This window comes from Carassius gibelio, chromosome B14 (assembly GCF_023724105.1).
Source record: "Carassius gibelio isolate Cgi1373 ecotype wild population from Czech Republic chromosome B14, carGib1.2-hapl.c, whole genome shotgun sequence".
Classification (NCBI taxonomy): Eukaryota; Metazoa; Chordata; class Actinopteri; order Cypriniformes; family Cyprinidae; genus Carassius; species Carassius gibelio.
This window is the reverse complement of record NC_068409.1, coordinates 6,599,489-6,618,331: the sequence shown is the minus strand read 5'-3', so window position 1 is coordinate 6,618,331 and position 18,843 is coordinate 6,599,489. Positions and strand designations below refer to the sequence as shown.

Sequence of the window (18,843 nt, the reverse complement as noted above, 5' to 3'; positions counted from 1 at the left end):
ACTGCAAGATGCTATCCTATCAATATAGGCCAACATTTCTAAATAATGCTTTCAGCACCTTGTTGAATCAATGCCACGTATAATTAAGGCAGTTCTGAAGGTGAAAGAGGGTCAAACACAGTATTAGTATGGTGTTCCTAATAATCCTTTAGGTCAGTGTATATATATAACTCAAATATATCAAAACTCATACAGAAATGGACCGACGCTCAGTGAAAACATGCCTCACAGACATAATATATATACGTTTTTTTCTCTGTACTATGGAAGTTATTGGCTAACAGCAACTGTTTGGTTATCAATGTTCTTCATAACATCTTCTTTTGTGTTCAGCAGAAGACAGAAACTCATACCTCAGTAACATCTCGTTGTAATTGTTTTATAGGTTACACTTGTCTTGAAAAGGTGGTTGATAGTGTCTAAATGGGATTAGAGAGTAAACCCATCTACTGGTGGTCACTTTAACAGCCTCTTTCTGCTGGTAATCATCCTCTTACTAACTGTTCTAGCTCAGCTGGACTAAAAGAGCTGTCAGACGCTGTCGGGAGATGTACACGTTAAAGACATTCGACCGCTGTGAGGTTTATTTCTATTCAACATTGGTAAAATGTTAACAACTTGAACTTAAATTGTTTTTATTAAATTGTACAGAAGAGGCATGAGGAATTGCGTGTAAGGCACCAATGCTAAAAATACCTTATATACCCCTACAAGGTATTAGTAGCCTGCCTTAAATGTACATATTACTCTAAAAAAGCACATCAGTGCCTGAAGACATATTAGTACCTTTTGTAAGTGTACAGGTCAAGTGACAGTTTTGTACCTTTTATCTTATTTGGAGCATATAATACAATATAATGCAACTCCTACTGACTTGAATTTGTTGAAATGAAAAGCCTGTAAGACTCTAGTAGTGTGAATAAAGCACAGTCATATGGAGCCTGAGCTTCCTCAGTAGGGGTCACATGACTCTGATCTCCTGTGGACTGAGCGCTCGACTGCTGGCCTGCTGAGACACACAGGGGACGCTACGCTTGTGCAGACCGCCTAATTACTCCCCTCCAGACCCCGACTGAGCTCAGCTGAGGCCAGAGCGAAACAGCATAATGAAGAACAGCTGCTCTCCGCCAGAGCTCGAACAAAAGCCTTGCAAATGATACACAAGCTGCGTGCTAATATGCTCACTTCCCTATATAGTAGCTGAAAACAACACGTGAAAAGAGTAGTGTGCTTGAATTCACAGTATTCATAAAACAGGCAAGGAATTTAGATTCTGAAGTGCACTTTACTATTTCAGGAGAGGATTTATGACGCTGTTAAATCACAAGATAATCACAACATGATTCATACACACAGATTGCTTTCAGACTACGCACACACTGTAGAAAATAAATCCTGAAATAACAGACATTTCTGTTTACTCTAAAACACAACTCGATAAAGTGAAAATGCCAAAATACAGGTAAAAAAAAAAACTTAACTTTACCCCGTTTGTGTATATAACATACTTTTTAATGGCTAGCTATTTAGAAGAAATCATCAGGTCCAAATATCTAATTCAGTTAAAATAAAATAAAGCTACTTCATGTGCACTTTACCTAAATAAATCAGTAAGCTATTTATTAACAATGTGGAAGATACAAAGACAGTGAGTGCCTGGGTTATTTTCATCCATTTTTTAAAGTTGGTCTGAAATATATTCTATGCAAGTTGTTCTATGCAAAATATGCATAGGAGTTAATCACACACACACACACACATTGTTTGTTTTTGTGTAAAGTGTGTTCTTCCCATAGGTGTAATGGTTTTTATTCTGTAGAAACTGTATATTCTATGGTCCTTCACCAACCCTACACCTAACCCTAACCCTCACAGGAAACTTTCTGCATTTTTACTTTCTCAAAAAAACTCATTCTGTATGATTTATAAGTGTTTTGAAAAATGGGGACATGGGTTATGTCCTCATAAGTCACCCTCTCCTTGTAATACCTGTGTCATACCCATGTCATTATACAGAGTTGTGTCCTGATATGATACAAAAACAAGAACACACACACACACACACACACACACACACACACACACACACACAAACACACACACACACACACACTCACACACACACACAGCACCCCAGCAGATACCCCACAGAAATGACTGAGCTGGAGGTTTTGGAGACTCCAGATGTGGACTAGAGTCAGTTGTGATATTGCTAAGTATCTTTTATCTGCCATTTTTCATTGAATAAACTGCTAAATGATGTAATAACATGATTAAAAAATGTAGAGACAGTGAATCAGAATTGGGGCAAATGCTTATTGAGCTCAAATAAAAAGAGAGAAGCCTGATTTGAAAGAGATGATGATGATGATGATGATGATGAAAATTAATGTAAGTGAGCAGATCTCTACAACACATTCATCTGGATAATATCAACGGTTACTCTCAAATACACCACAATCGTTCAGAGTTATACAGCACAAATGCTTACAATCAATCGATCGATCGATCAAACTAAGACTGAAATCACAGAAGGCTGAGGTTTAATTCAGAAAGGTACACTGTTGTGTTTGGAGCAGTGTGAAGTATTTGAGTGATTGTAGTTACTTTAGTATGTTTTCGGCTGCTTTATAAGTCGTCTTTATTAACAATGTTTACTCTCTGCTCTCATTTCTGAAGACATATGTCTTTACCCCTCTACATTAGGAATGAGAGCAGTGTTTATTCAGGACACACTGTCAGTGTCTGCTGTGGAAGGAGCAGCGATGTCTCCATCTGCAGGACACTGAAGAGACTAAGACAAAGATGTGTGAGGTGCTGGCAATATACAGAACATCATTCATCCAAACACAAACACATCTTAATGAATTCATGTTAGGGGAGACAGATATCTGAAGTGAGTGCATTCAAAATGGGATTCAAACTAGTTACAAGTGTCTGATATTAAATGCCACGGTTGTTATCTTTGCAGCAGAAACAGAAAATAAATGGTTTCGTTTAAAAACTTTTTATTCAACGCTGATTTTATAAATAAAACAAACACACATTTAATATAAGACACGTGTAACCTGTTTGAATCAAATTTTGAATGCACTCACTTCAAATAACTCCAAGATACAGACAGCACACACACACACAATAAAACAATAGCTTGGAGTAAATTATAACATGTTTAATTGATGTTACAAGTAACCCTGAATCTAGTAGACATACTAACTCAACTATTACTCACTCAGAAATATCTACTCGGACACACAATAAACATGATTAACCTGAGGAGTTTAACAACAACAGGCACTGCCATCACAAACAGTCCTTGACCTCTCATGAGGAATAAGCTCATGACTGAGACGGAGTGAGGTGAATCAGCTGCAGAAGTGAGATGCTCAGCTTCTTCAGTCTCTGTACTGGACAAGGCTCTTGGTAAAAGCTTATTTTCTGTTTGATCAGAAATGTGTGCAGGTGAACAATAGACTCCAGTCAGTGTCCAATCAGTGTAAAAATGAGACAAAGAAAAGTGTGCTGAAGAAGGAAAGAAACAGTTTTGAGTTTGCAGTGAGCGAGGTGATGTCAGAAGCTGGAGGAATAATTCTCCATCTCTTCCCTGCAGATCTCCCAAGGGTTTCTCTTAAATGGGCTCTTCATATTCTGAGTCAAACAGAGAGTGTGGGAAATATACATCGATGATACTTGGATGCTTTGTCCTTCATCATTAAAGACACACATCTAGACTGGAAATGTGAAGTTTGGAGCAGGAGTGCTCTTTGAAAACATCATTTTGTAATAAACAGAGCTGGATTATATCATCAGATCCCAAAAATGAGTGTTGTTATTAGATTAGATTAGATTTTAAAATGTTCATAATCAGATTACAGGTACTTTTTCACTGGTTACATGATTACATATTATTCACACAGTAAATTATTCAGAATGTATTGATTCACCCTCATTTTTTGTTTCTTACTTAGATGTTCCTGAAATCTTCTACTTCTCATATATTTGGGAAGTCTTCCAGGAAACACACATATGTTTATTATTTTTATATATTTTGTATATTTTTATTTAATGCCATCACAGCATCTCAGGCTATTTTCACGGCAAAAACATGAGTAAAAAAAGAAATTCTACCCAAACATTATACATTTTTTCATTATAAACCGGTCGGAAGCATCTGATGACTGCAGCACTCTCCTCTCAGTTTTATTCTCCCTGTATTTGCTCCCTCTTCGGTTTATATTTGGGTCTGATAGAGTTTGATCCAGTATTTCTGCAGCTGATATGAGTCTGATGCAGTGTCCTTCTCTCCGCTTGTGTAGAGGACACCAAGAATGGAAAATCATGTCCTACAGTCCAATCTAAACTAGACTGAAGTTATTTTGTTTGGCTCTTCTCACCTTTACATCATTTAAATCTACTCTGGGCCCGAAGGTTACAAATCTGGGAGTTATTTTTGATCCTGAATTAAAATTTGACAAACAAATTAACTCTGAGCCAGTTTTTTGCAGCTTAAAGCGCTTGGCAAGCTGAAAGATTTTCTCAGTTTGAATGATTTAGAGGTTGTTATTCATGCATTAATTTCAAGCAGGCTGGATTACACTAATGCTCTTTACGCTGGAATCAACCAGTCTTCACTATCACGTGTTCAGCTTTGACTTCACTGGCTACCGGTGTATTTAAAACACTTCAGGGGCTTGACATTGACCTTCTGATATTCAGGTTGAGTCGGGGGTGAAGAGTCTGGATTTCATCTTCATCTTTGTCTGGTTAAGCACGAAACCCAGCAAGTTTTGTGATGCCAAAGCAAAGGCAATGGAAAACTACTGCTTCCCAACATCGTCCTGTGACGTGAAAAACCTTGAAATGTAGACACTGTTTCATCTCTACTCACAAAAACAAATGTCCCTCGAAACTAGAAAAAACAAGAAGATTAGAGCGCACTAATGGCAGCTGCTGCCGGAGGAATGACTGAGTAAGAGAGGAAGCAGATGTGAGTGAAGTATGAGCCGGAGAGATGAGAAATACTGTTCTGAGGGATGGGAAAACTATAGATGATTTGTCTTTGAATGTGATAATAAAGAATATGAAATACATGCAGGCATTTCTGCTTCATGAAACATGATCTTATCACCCCTGTCCTCAAGACAGTGAAGAACATGCATTTAATGATCACAACTATCCACTTTATTCTTCCCTTCAGAGCAGAGCGGTCATTTGTCAATCTATGGCAGCTTGATATTGAAAATTGACGTGTCTTATCATATTTTAATGTATTCTCTTAATTATGAACACACAGGTTTGTAGTTAAAACAGTTTTACAGTTTACAACACTTTGTTATTCTTCTCATTAATTAACCGGAGGTCTTGTCAGACTTACTTCTGCGTTGAAGAAAAAGATGTCTAGCTTTATCACATTAATGTATAATTTGTTAATGAAGTTAATGTCTAATTTAAGTTAATGAAGGGACATTCTAAAACACTTAACATGGTCTAATGCATTAAATTTGTGTTTAAAAGACCAAACTCAACCTTGTCTGTACAGTGTTATTTATTAATAATGTTTAATGTGTTTGGTATTTTTAAAAACACTGTTTTAATGAATTAAGCCACATTAAGCGTTTTCTTTATAATGGTTTTCTATGAGAGGAAGATTTTTGAAGTGTAATTAGGTAAATAAATAAATACATTAAATTACATAAATGGTCAAGACAAACTTTAATGTTGGCACAAGAAAGCATAATATGAAAATTTTATTATACACGCTTGAAATTTAAAACCACAGATGTAAATGTTTAGACAGACACACTGATAGATAGATAGATAGATAGATAGATAGATAGATAGATAGATAGATAGATAGATATAGCCTGAGTTGGAACCACTGAAGAAGAAGCGGAAGAGGAGGCGTGTCTGTGACGTCACGCGGGTACCGTCCAGAATCACTATGGCGGAAAGGTAAGTTAGTGGCGAACTCACTCTTTACCGGTAAAACCAACATCGGATAGCAGATATCTGCACGATTCAGCATCCCCCGGCTCACGCGCACACGTCATATCTCCTCGTGCACTCTCTCTGGTGTTCGCGGGACGAACAGAAACATGCCTAACATCAAGATCTTCAGCGGCAGCTCGCACCAGGATCTGTCTCAGAAGGTCGCGGATCGCCTCGGGCTGGAGCTGGGGAAAGTGGTGACGAAGAAGTTCAGCAACCAAGAGACGTGGTGAGTCATTTCTGGAAATGATCGGAGCGCGTTTTAGATTTGTACTTTAACATGTTGCTGTCCCGTTTTTTCCCGCGGGCCGCTGGGAGTTGTAGTTCAGATGATGGCTGCCAGCGCTCCACGTGTGTTTCAGAAAACTACAACTCCCAGAAGGCTGTGCATCTGCACGCTTTGCGAGGCGATGTCTATTATCTTGAGTTGGAGATGTTTTGTGACTAATATTGCCATTAAATAGCATTTAGACACGTTTGTAGGAATGGAAATTCATAACTCCGTCAGTAGCCTCCGAACTTATAAATTTAACCAAAACCCTTTGTCATGCCACGATGGCGTTAATTATAGTCTGGTGTATAAGGCCTTAGTTTGTATTTATTCATTAGTTAGGGGAAGGATTAATCATTTGCTCTCTGACTCTGGGGAGTTATGCTTAAATAATGCCATGACCCTGAGACCTTCTCTGCTTGTTTGATTTCATAACATGCTCTTGTCCTGTGCTGTACCTTTACAAAACACACACAGTGATGTTATTAATGCGTCAGTCGTGTTTCAGTGTGATACACAGGGTCGGGAAGTCCTTTAGAAGTGCAGAAGTTACAGATTACAAGTTTATTACATTGATTACTTTTCTCATTTCTAATGAATGTTTTCAACTGTTATAATAATTTTCTCACAGTTAAAGCAGGCAGGGTTGTATTATAATAATATGGATTATTATGTTTTACTTTTAAAGCACAAAATCAGACTTTAGCAGCTCGTCTTCAAAATCTTTCTGAGATTAAATCCAGATTTAAAATCATAACAAGAAACAGTTTCATATCTAGTGTACTGTTTTTGAAATCAAATCTTTGCAGAACTGAAATCACTGGCATCTAACAATGCCTTGGGAAAAAACAAAACAGTTAATATAAAAAAATAAAGCATATACATGAACCCTAATAGGAAATTAAACCGTTATGGTATGAGCATGTGTCCCAAACTCCTGAAACACTGACTTGTTCACACATTACTCCAAGACTACATGATATTATTACAGTGCGTTGTCAATGATTGCTGTGTGTGTGTGTGTGTGTGTGTGTGTTCAGCGTGGAGATCGGAGAGAGTGTGCGTGGAGAGGATGTGTATATAGTCCAGAGCGGCTGTGGAGAAATCAATGATAACCTGATGGAGCTCCTGATCATGATAAACGCCTGCAAGATCGCATCGGCCTGTAGAGTCACAGCGGTCATCCCCTGCTTCCCTTACGCCCGGCAGGACAAGAAGGACAAGGTGTGTGTCTGTCTCTCACACATCAGTCTGAGCCCGCGACGTCACTCAGAGTTTGTGTGTGAGGAGGTGTGTGGATCATTGTTTTCTTCTTTCACATGTCTCCTGCAGAGTCGGGCGCCCATCTCTGCCAAGCTGGTGGCTAACATGCTGTCTGTGTCTGGAGCAGACCACATCATCACCATGGACCTGCATGCATCTCAGATACAGGTGGGCCACACACACACACAGACAGACACACACACACACACACTGTTGCTGATTTCATTGCAAACATGACTAGTTTTTCTTGCTGGTGTAGAGTGAGAGTAATAGAAGAAATATGACATCTTTGTAAGTTTTGTATCTGGATGATTGTGGAGAAGTTGGGACTGTCTCCTCCTAGTGGTGGAATGAAGCAGTCCACACACACACACACACACACATTAATGTTGCTCTGGTTTGATCTGGGAGCTGCGGTCTTCTTCTGCAGGGCTTCTTTGACATCCCAGTGGATAACTTATACGCTGAGCCTGCCGTGTTGAAGTGGATCAAGGAGAACATCCCCGAGTGGAAGACCTGCACCATCGTGTCTCCTGATGCTGGAGGAGCCAAGAGGTGTGTGTGTGTCTGTCTGTGTCTGTGTGTGTGTGTGTGTGTGTCTGTGTGTGTGGAGGCTGATCCCTGAGCTGTGTTTCTCCATCGACAGGGTCACCTCCATTGCAGACCGGCTCAATGTTGACTTCGCTCTCATTCACAAAGAAAGGAAGAAGGCCAACGAGGTGGACCGCATGGTTCTGGTGGGAGACGTGAAGGACCGCGTGGCTATATTAGTGGATGACATGGCCGACACCTGCGGCACCGTCTGCCACGCTGTTGATAAGTGAGGAGTGTGTGTGTGTGTGTGTGTGTGTGTGCTCTTGTTTTTGTATCATATCAGGACACAACTCTGTATAATGTCATGGGTATGACACAGGTATTACAAGGAGAGGGTGACTTATGAGGACATAACCCATGTCCCCATTTTTCAAAACACTTATAAATCATACAGAATGAGTTTTTTGGAGAAAGTAAAAATGCACAAAGTTTCCTGTGAGGGTTAGGGTTAGGTGTAGGGTTGGTGAAGGGACATAGAATATACAGTTTGTACAGTATAAAAACCATTACACCTATGGGATGAACACACTTTACACAAAAACAAACGTGTGTGTGTGTGTGAGAGAGGAGCTGATGACAGTGATAACACGCACTGAGTGCTTCAGTACCTGTAACACTCTCTCTCTCTCTCTGTGTGTGTGTGTGTGTGTTCAGGTTAATCTCCGCAGGAGCGGTTAAAGTGTATGCCATCCTCACCCACGGCATCTTCTCCGGTCCAGCCATTTCTCGTATCAACAACGCCTGCTTCGAGGCTGTGGTGGTGACCAACACCATCCCTCAGGAGGAGAAGATGAAGCACTGTCCCAAAATCCAGGTGTGTCCCGCGAGCGCCTGTGATCTGTGTGAAGCAGCATCATACTGTCCTCCAGCAACAGCTCAACCATTCTCTTCCTTTAGTATTATTATTGCTTTCTTAGGTGTTTTATTACGGGATATGCAAAAGATGCATTTTATTCTACTTCCCCTAAAGGGCTAAAGTAACACTCTAAGGACAATATATAACTTTTTTTACTACTTCAGTAATTTTTTCTTTTGTAGTTTTTAAAATAGAACATTGCAAGAGTGTGTTTTGTGTTTTTTATAAATTGGGGTGTTTAATTTATGCAATGGTTAATATAGCCAAAATGCATGGGGGAAAACCATGTTTTGGTATTCTGCCTTCAGTCCAGTGTTTGACTGTGTTCAGGTTAAGTGTTTAGGTTCTGGTGTATCCCTGATCTATTCCAATCTAAACTCCTTCAACATTAGATCAGCTTCAGGAGACCAGTCGCTGGTTTCGAGGAGAGTCTGGTGTGATACAGACGTGTCTTCTTCTTCTCTCGGTCTGGTGTGAAGCAGATATTCTCTTCTCTGCAGGTCATTGATATCTCCATGATCCTGGCCGAGGCCATCCGCCGGACCCACAACGGAGAGTCTGTGTCATATCTCTTCAGTCACGTGCCGTTATAACCTCATCCATCTGTTCCTGAGCGGAGGACTGTCCAGACCGGCTCCACGCTGATTCAGATTCAGTCCTGATGAACACACAGCTTTACTTCACGCTTCTGCTCTGTACAGTGCATCCTTCACACAAATCCCACTTTTATTCCACTTTCAGGATTTAGTTTTTTAATAACTCTTGATATGGACATTGCTATTAAAAAAATAAATCATTTTGGTAGCGTTATGCCATTCTGTTCCCCCTCAGATCGCTCGTCTGTGTTGATTTCATTTGAATGATCTCTGTTTCAGAGACTAGGATCAATCCAGTATTAAACTCCTCTGGCTTTATTTGGTGTGTGCCTTCTTGAAACATTTACAGCGTTATGAATCATACTTAAATAAAAATGCATCCTGCTAAAATGTGATTTTAATAATTTTAATCTGTTGAGAAAGTGAAACAAACGTCTGGCAACTAGACCGAAATGTTTTAAAAGATTTATGAAAAATACATTTAAAATAAATACATTTCATGACCTTTGCATCTTTTGGAGATCACATATTTCTTTGCAAACTGATAAGGCTAAACTATATTAAAATCTATAATCAACTGTAGTAAATGTGTAGGTGATTGCACTGAAGTCTGTGGGATGTGTCCGGTGGCTCCCTCTGGTGGACAGCAGTGATATGATCATTCCCACCTCTTCTCCTCAGAAGGACTTGTTCTCCATATGAACTAAGGCTGGACTTTGTGCACACAAGATCTGAGTGTGTTAGTCATACAGCCGCACCTCACATGTGTCCGATCACGTCTGCAGAAGCTGATCCAAATTCTTCTGATAGCTTCTTCCAGCGGGGTCTAGTGCTGACATGCAGTGTGAGTTACTAAACTGAATAGTTATGTTGTCTTATACATGAACAATGTTTAATGCCTGTTTGCGGTTATCAGTGAAAATGTAGAGTAGTTTATAGCATCATCACCATGAGGCCTGTTTTCACAAAATTTGCTACACACTTGTTTTTACATGATATATGAATATTTATAATTTTATACGTGCAGGACATTCAGAAAACGAGCTGCTGGTGGCCATGTGTTTTATAGTTCTAGTCATTTTTATAGTTGAGTAATTTTAGAAGATATGTCACCCACCAAAGAAGATTCATACCGATTTCAGACTTCACAGATCATTGCGTAATACCGTTATTAAGGGATTTTAATTGTAAATAGGTGCAATGTCATGTGTGTAATGCATTTTATTGGGCGTGAGAAGAAATCTGGGGTTTCAGAGTTATGATCCAAAACACAACTGGTCTTCTGTAGCGCCACCTGGTGTGAGACTGAAGCATGTTCACATGAGACGATGGGACCTTCCTGATGTCCACCGACTTCTCTGGACAAGGTCAGAGGTCAGACACACTCATGTTGAGTTTTCTCTAGTGTCACAGCTCACACTGGTGCTCTGAAAATAAACATGTGATGAAAATGTGCTCACCTCAGACCACCCAAGATCAGAATGTGTTTCTTCATCAGGTTTGAGCATTGCATCATATTATAGTAATATGCTTATTTTTGGGTGAACTATTCCTTTATATATTATATAGAAAATATGTGATTTTCTACTTTTTTTAATCAAGTTTTGTTTTATAAATACGGTATGTTGTAATTTTTCCAGTAGCAATATGATTAAGCAATTTAAATTAAAACAGGGCTGTCTCTGTTACGTAAAACAGAAGTATGACACAACTTGTGTTTATTTAGGATTTTGCCTCAGTTCCTGAAGGTTAATCGCCACAGGACGGCGCTGCTGGTAGATCCGATGCCTCACTAGGTAGAAAATAAACTTCACCTGCAATACTTCATGTTCGTCCTCTAGAAACACGTCCAGGGTTTCACAAGAATGTTAGTTTGCGTCACTTTCTTCACACTCCGTTACCGTTACTTCACTGCGACGCAGACTCGTCCAATCACAATAGAGAAGCGCTGCGCGTTTATCCAATCAGAATACAGCAGTGAGAGATTAAACCAATCAGAGCGAGTGCATTACATCTGTGCTGTTGTGCAACGGGCTGTATTTAAAGCAACTGTCCACCTTGAGCAGCACAGAGATTGAGTCCAGAACATCTAGTGTACTACAGTCCCGAGGCCAGCGACAGGTGAGGCTCTTTACACACACACACACACACACACAGGTTTAATCTGGGGAAGACATTCTGTAGTACTGTACCGTCTCATATATCATATGATTGTTGTATAGAGTTCCAGATACGAATAATGCAAACTAAATAAAGACGGATGTTTCTCTTTAAAAGTGTGCAGGAAGATTATCCAGTTGCAAAGTTGATACAATAATCGTTTACATTGCATGATACATTTAATACATATAGTAACATGAAGGAAAATATCAAATCAGGACAGCATATGTTTGTGCGCACCTGTCAATGGAGTAATGTAGTGTGCGAACTGTTTTAGTGTACTTCATTAGCGTACTAGTTAGTGGTTGTGTGTGTGTGTGTGTGTGTGTGTGTGTGTGTATGTAGTAAGCGCAGTCTCATGAATTCTTATGGCGCATTAATGCGTTATACACAGTTCAAAAAATCCAGACGCGGCAAAGTGTCAGTTGGAACGTTTCGAACATTCAAATATTTCAAGTATTTGACAATGTTGCAAAATCCAGAGATTTGGCGCGAGTCGCGCTGGGTGTGGTGAAGACGTGAGGAATTGATGGCGATGATATAAAACATCTCGTCATGAGTGATCATGTGCACACTGCCCTGCTGAGATCATCTCTGATCTGTTTACTGTGTGTGTGTGTGTGTGTGTGTGCGCGCGCAGAAGAGTGTTGTGATACTGTGAGAAAACATTCAATACATTCATCATTTGATTTGCTAAACTAAAATGTTTTCACAGTTACTGTGTTCACTTCTCTCTCTCTTAAATGAGATCTGATATTAAGTTGCAAGAAAAAGTGAATCTGGTCAGGCTCTTGAAACTACACAATGTATTCAGTCATGTGAGTTGAATACAAGAGTTCATTCAGAATATAAGTGTTGCTAAGACAGTGTGGCTTACTTTAATGAGAAACTGTGTTTAGTTGATATAGCTGCTCTAGAACTTTCTGGGAAATGACTTCCTCTTGTTTTGCAGATCTCTCTGTAACTTTATCTGTTTAACAGAAGCATTAAGCTCCAGCGCACTCCTGGTTTCTGCAGATATGCAAAAAGCAAGGAAAACAGCCCATTTGAGTAGAGAGTAATTTTAGGCCAGTGATTTTCCTGCAGCTCTGGCTGATAAGAGCTCTCACACACACACACACACACACACACACACCTGAGGACAGGGTGTGTCGACGTGTCCATACAGTCACCAGAACTTCAGCCCACGCCTCTGAGGAAACAGGGCTGGGGTTTAAACACACACACACACACACACACACACACACACTTCTGCTTTTCAGAGTGTGGTTTAACTGTGATCGAGAGGCTGTTTCAGCTCTGTGTGTCGAAGAAACACTAGTCCTGTCCAAACACACACATTGACCGTCATTGCATTAGAATACCAATAAGTTGATTCATTTGTTCAAAGTAAGATTTGATTCACAGATAGTTTTATTGAGGACGATATCGTCTCATCTAGGGACGGACACTGCCTTTAACTGTCAATGACTTGTATTCTCACAGACTCTCCAAAATGAGTGATAACCCAGTGAAAGAAGAAGTGAAGCAGTTCGACAAGAAATGCCTGAAGAAGACCAACACGGCGGAGAAGAACAGTCTGCCCACTAAAGAAGGTGAGCGGGTCTGACAGCCTCTCCCTCCTCAACCAGTGTTTACAGATCAGACGAGTGCAGTCTTGTGCTGATCTCACACACACACACACACACACACACACACACAGAGATAAGAGCGTCTGTATTCTTCACCTGTGGCTGAGCTAAAACAAAGAACAAAGGAAGCTAGTTATGGATTGTACGCTTCAGGAATATATTATTAGCTAATATTAATCTGACACTCGTCCACACAAGAGTGAGGAGAAGATCAGATCATCACACTGCAGGACATATGACTGTTTTCTGCAAGCACTGCCTGTGATATTCAATTCAGCCGGATTCATTCAGATTAAACCATAAAAAAATAAATAAAAAAAACTGGAATAAAATAAATGCTAACTGGAAAAAAAATTGCATAAACCTATAATAATATCTGAATGATACTATAATAACACAAGTCTTCAGGACCCAGTGCTCAGACCCAAATCACCAGATGAAACAATTATAATCATTTAAAAACTTCAAAATGTGTTTTATTTTAATTTATTTATTTTTGATCGTATGTGTGTGTGTGTGTGTGTGTGTGTGTGTGTGTGTGTTGGCTGAATGTGCTGGTCTTCATCTGATCTTTTCTCATATGCTAGATACTTTAATGTTGTCTGTAATAATTGTCCTATTGTTTATCATGCACTGTTGTAGTATAGAAACATCTTTTTGAAACATTCAAATGATTCCACAGTTTTGTGTTTTGTTGTGTGTGTGTGTAATTTGTTTTTCTCGTGCACTGGAGTAATTCAGTAAGCAGTATTTACATCTCAATTTGCATGTACAGTTTCCTCAAAGAAAAAAGATAGATCCATAAATAAACAGGGAAATACATTACCTGTCAGATCACAGTGATGGTGATGTAAAGTGCTCTAATGTCACATGCTGGTTTGTAGCAAAACAGTTCTACCGTTTACTGCAGTAAAAGTGTTGAAAATACGGTGGATAAACATGAGATGAACAGGAAACACAATGATGTGGAGCAGGTAGTGTGTATGTCCTGTGTCCCGCTGGGTTCAGGTGTTTAGCGCAGGGTTATTCAGCACTGCACAGGTGTAGAGAGGAGCGTTACCTTTCCTCTGACGCGTCTGGTGTGTGGTCTTCACAGATATCGAGCAGGAGAAGAAGGCTGCAGGGGAGGCCAAGTGAAGCCGCTCTCGCTCCTGCACATCAGCTATCAGTCAGTTAACACTGAGAACGTGACTGAACCGTGAGACCTTCGAGAGGAGAGGAGAGGAGGTGATGAAGATGAGGATGATGTGGCAGGAAGAGAGCGCACTTCTGTGCTGGCTGTTTTCAGATAACATGTGAGATCATATTTTTGTTTAATAAATGATAATAAAAACATCTTAACTGTGTCCAGATGTGTGATTTAGACTAGGATTTATATGACATTTTCTCACGGGGATCAAAAAAGTCCAGAATCATTTTGTTGCAACACGCACACACACACACACACACACACACACACACACACACACACACACGTTTGTTTTTGTGAAAAGTGGGGACATCCCATAGGTGTAATGGTTTTTATTCTGTACAAACTGTATATTCTATCGCCCTTCTCCAACCCTACACCTAACCCTAACCCTCACAGGAAACTTTGTGCATTTTTACTTTCTCAAAAAAACTCATTCTGTATGATTTATAAGTGTTTTGAAAAATGCGGACATGGGCTATGTCCTCATAAGTCACCCTCTCCTTGTAATACCTGTGTCATACCCATGTCATTATACAGAGTTGTGTCCTGATATGACACAAAAACACACTTAAACACACACACACACACACACACACACACTGCAAACAAGGGCTGGTCTGGTTCTTCAGGTGTGTATTGTCAGTTGAATGCATTTAAACAAAAACGTTCCTCTATATGTTACACAATCGATTGTGTTTCAGCTCCTCTTATTATGTGCACAACAGAACACAAGTCTCACACACACAGTCAGGCATTACAGTGTGTGACCGGGCACCTGTGCTTACAGATATGCTTTATTCCTCCTGTGTTATGAATGATGATGTGATGTTATCAGTGGTGCTGAACCAAACATGTGGAGACTCGTGTGTCCCGGTCAGAGACTGCAGGACGTCAAACCAGACACAGGTGTAACCAGAAACCAGAGGAAAGTGCTCAAAGTACGGTAAAGTTAGGCACATGTTTAACAAATCTGCAAACATGGCATCAGACACGGACTGTCTTCTGTTTGTGACTGATAGTGTAGAGTGTTTTATCAGTCCAAGCTCTTTCAGTGTAACAAGTGTCCAGCTCCACTCTTCTTATAAAGAGGGACACCTGATATTTAGCATTTTATGCAATAATCTGCTGTACTGTAATGAAGATCTCATTGATTTATATAACAATCGTAGGGATTTCATTCATGTTTTGATCATTTCAATATCAGCATCTGCACATATCTGCTCATTTTGGGTTTCTGAATAAAGCTGGTGTTTTTGGTCAAGTATGAGCTATTCTCTAATTTAATATGAGCCTGATCAATCAAATATGATACACATGTAAATACACATATGCAAACTTTCTTGTCCACAGGTCAAATAAACCTCCATTTAAAAAAAAAAAAAAAAGGTAATTCTGACTATTATTTCTTAAGTCAAGCTTTATAGGGTTAAAAATACACCAGTCAGAAGTTTTTGAACAGTAAGAGTTTTAATGTTTTTAAAGAAGTCTCTTCTGCTCACCAAGCCTGCATTTATTTGATCTGAAAGTACAGCAAAGTCAGTAAAATCTTGAAATATTTTTGCTATTTAAAATAGCCATTTTCTTTTGGAATATATTTTAAAATGTCATTTATTCCTGTGATTTCATAGCTGAATTTTTAAGCATCATTACTCCAGTCACATCACTCTAATATTCAGATTTGCTGCTCAAAAATATTTATAATAATAATAATTATTATTATTATATTGAAAACATCTGAGTATATGAATAGAAGAACAGCATTTATCTGAAATAAAACTATTTTGCTGCACTATAAATGTCTTTATCATAACTTTTGATTCATTTAAAGCATCCACATATGGAGTTTGTGTGTGTCAGAAAGAGCCTTATATAACCACACTCTCGAAGCGGCACCTTCACACTGTTATGCAGCCTATAGAGGTGCACCTTTTGAAAAGTTACTGCATGAGATAGTTTCCCACGATGCAGTGCATTTCTTGTTCTCCCAAAATGATATCTTCTAAAATACCCGGGTAAGGTCAAATGAGATAAATGTAGCACACCATTGTTGAGTTTATTGCTGCATAATCCTTGTGCTGTTTCACATTCTATTGGAGAAGTAAGCAGTCGCCAGTACGCACTGTATACTGTGCAATATTCAGTAACTGGTGCTCTAGTATTTATTGTGTCTACTGCAGAGCACGTGAACTGAACACAGCGCAGCCGCTGAGGAAGTGTGTATCGTGCCTCCATCTACTGGACAGAGCGTGTTACTGCATTCTTCAGAGCGACGTCATCCAGCAGGCGGAGCTACGTTTCCATATATGGGCTGTGGCGTTACTGCAGTGGGCGGGGAGTCGCATCCGATTGGCTCAACCGGTGTCCATCACCGCAGGTCCACAGCAAACGAGCTAACTATCTCGACACATCCAAAGCACCGTGAATGAAGCAGAGCGGCGAGAAACCCGCGGGTTACTCATTTAAATCTTTTTTTATTCTTTTATTTGTATATATATATTTAAAAATTAAATCTGTTATTGCAGAAACCGGGACGGAAGCAGAGGTATGTTGATTACTAAGTTAATTGGACACAGCTCAGTTTACACGCTACTGTTGATACAGAAACATATTAGCTTAATCAAATGTGGACACAAATAACGACTCCCAACATTTATGTGGTATTTTACACGTTTTGGTTTAAGATATCGCCACTGTTTAATGTATACAGACTAATTCACTTTATACAATGTTTATTTTTCTTTAAGCACACCCTTGCTAGTTCAAACAAACCTCATTTGTTTGCTGCTTTGTTTATTTGTTTTGCTAACTTGTGCCATTGCTGTGATGATGAACACAGAATGAACCTAGTATAACCAAGGTTTTGATCTGTGTATCACTATTAACCTTCAAGATTAAATGATCTACATTCATCCCTTCTTGAGCATCTCTACAATAACTTATAAAAGGATGAATGAATAAAATGGGTAACAATTGATATAAAATATTATTGCGTATTGTTTAAACTTAAACAGTACTATATTTTTGTATTTTTTTATAGTTTCTTGTAATTTATTAACTAGCCCATCCCTCATGAAAATGAACCATGGTTTTATTACAGTAAAAGTGTGGTAACCATGTTTTTGTTTTTGATGACATTGATGACAATTTATATAACCACAGTTTAACTACAAATGGTTAAACTATGGTTAACATGGTTTATCTATAGTAACCTTGTTTTTTTGGTTTGATTTGTAGTAAAGCCATGGTTAATTTTTGTAAGGGACTAATACAAAATGGACAAAACTAAAGGCATGTGTAAATGTGTTGGTGTACATGAAAGTGGTAGTGAGAAGCTTTGAGACGTGTAGTTTTTGTGTTTGTTGGAGGATGGTGGTCCCTGACGGTGTGAGTGTGGTCCAGCCGGCGGTCAGCGGTGATGCAGACCAGGTGATGTCCAGCTCAGAGCCCAGTGTGAGTGTGCTGGAGCTGCAGGAGCTGGTGCGCCGTCTGGAGGTCCAGAATCAAGCCCTGCGCTCCAGGACCGGCCGAACCCACCGGGCCATGGACACTTCCCCCGGAGCAGAGGATGCTGGGAACCTCACGGGCAGCAGTGAGGACGTGTCTCCGCTGGCCCAGGCGTCCAGGCCGGAGGACGAGGACGAGGAGGGAGTCTCAGGACGCTTCGGGCCGGATCTGTCTCCTGATCTCTGTGAATCAGACGCTCTGGGAGCCAGTGATGCTGGGATGGACCAGTCCGGCCTGGACGAGGTGGATGAGCTCGACTTAGACACCTGCGCTCAGACCGAGGACGAAGACCGCTGGTGGGTGCATTCATCTCTTTATTATCATCTCACGTAGCTAGGGATGGGAAGTCCCGCCTTCTAAATGAAAGAGCCAATGGCTGGTTGGTGAAGCATCGTTAGAAGCTCTGGTTCACATATAAACATACACGGGGCGGTTGATTTCAGATTTTGTTGCTGATTTGAAATCCGAATCGTGAGTTCGGCGAGCAGTTTCTGAGACTCCAGGATTGCCTCATTCATCTAGACAGGATCTGGTCTTGTTTGAGCCGCCGAGTGAACAGCGTTTCCTTGAAAGGGACTTTGGTTTGGTACCTTATGTGAGAGGTAGCTTGAGCGCTCTTGTGCTATTTTACAGTTCACTTCAAGAATAAACATTTCCTGATAATCACCTACATGTCGTCCAGGATGCTCTTGTCTTTCTTCCTTCAGTTGAGAAGAAAGCGTTCCATAGGTTTTCTGTGGACTTCAACGGCTGAAGGTCAGAAATGCAGTTTCAGCTCTTCATGATCC

At 39.9% G+C, this 18,843-nt stretch overlaps 3 protein-coding genes across 6 annotated transcripts in view; all 3 read left to right on the top strand.

Annotated features, from left to right (window-relative positions):
• Positions 1-5,855: 5,855 nt before the first annotated feature.
• LOC127970994 (ribose-phosphate pyrophosphokinase 1) lies at positions 5,856-9,886 on the top strand. Its single transcript, XM_052573731.1, has 8 exons — positions 5,856-5,952; positions 6,092-6,217; positions 7,300-7,483; positions 7,592-7,690; positions 7,953-8,077; positions 8,169-8,342; positions 8,771-8,930; positions 9,473-9,886. The coding sequence occupies exons 1-8, from the start codon at positions 5,942-5,944 to the stop codon at positions 9,563-9,565; spliced, it is 972 nt and encodes a 323-aa protein (XP_052429691.1). The 5' UTR covers positions 5,856-5,941; the 3' UTR covers positions 9,566-9,886.
• A 1,645-nt stretch (positions 9,887-11,531) lies between these two features.
• Positions 11,532-14,694, top strand: LOC127970999 (thymosin beta-a). Its single transcript, XM_052573737.1, has 3 exons — positions 11,532-11,689; positions 13,214-13,323; positions 14,456-14,694. The coding sequence occupies exons 2-3, from the start codon at positions 13,224-13,226 to the stop codon at positions 14,494-14,496; spliced, it is 141 nt and encodes a 46-aa protein (XP_052429697.1). The 5' UTR covers positions 11,532-11,689; positions 13,214-13,223; the 3' UTR covers positions 14,497-14,694.
• A 2,179-nt stretch (positions 14,695-16,873) lies between these two features.
• The window catches only part of zgc:66447 (SLAIN motif-containing protein-like), a 12,031-nt gene continuing 10,061 nt past the window's right edge, over positions 16,874-18,843 (top strand). For 2 of the 4 annotated variants that reach the window (XM_052573720.1, XM_052573722.1), the window contains exons 1-2: positions 16,875-17,093; positions 17,917-18,351. In XM_052573720.1, coding sequence (XP_052429680.1) covers positions 17,918-18,351 — 434 coding nt within the window. In that variant the 5' untranslated portion in view covers positions 16,875-17,093; position 17,917. Of the gene's footprint in view, positions 17,094-17,916; positions 18,352-18,843 lie in introns of all 4 variants that reach the window. The other 2 variants (XM_052573721.1, XM_052573719.1) reach the window with 2 other exon arrangements.

Coding starts and splice junctions, on each gene's coding strand:
- LOC127970994 (XM_052573731.1), top strand. Junction 7,691..7,952: donor TGCATGCATCTCAGATACAG/GTGGGCCACACA, acceptor CTTCTTCTGCAG/GGCTTCTTTGACATCCCAGT. Junction 8,931..9,472: donor AGCACTGTCCCAAAATCCAG/GTGTGTCCCGCG, acceptor TCTTCTCTGCAG/GTCATTGATATCTCCATGAT.
- LOC127970999 (XM_052573737.1), top strand. CDS start 13,224: ATGAGTGATAACCCAGTGAAAGAAGAAGTGAAGCAGTTCGACAAGAAA. Junction 13,324..14,455: donor CAGTCTGCCCACTAAAGAAG/GTGAGCGGGTCT, acceptor TGGTCTTCACAG/ATATCGAGCAGGAGAAGAAG.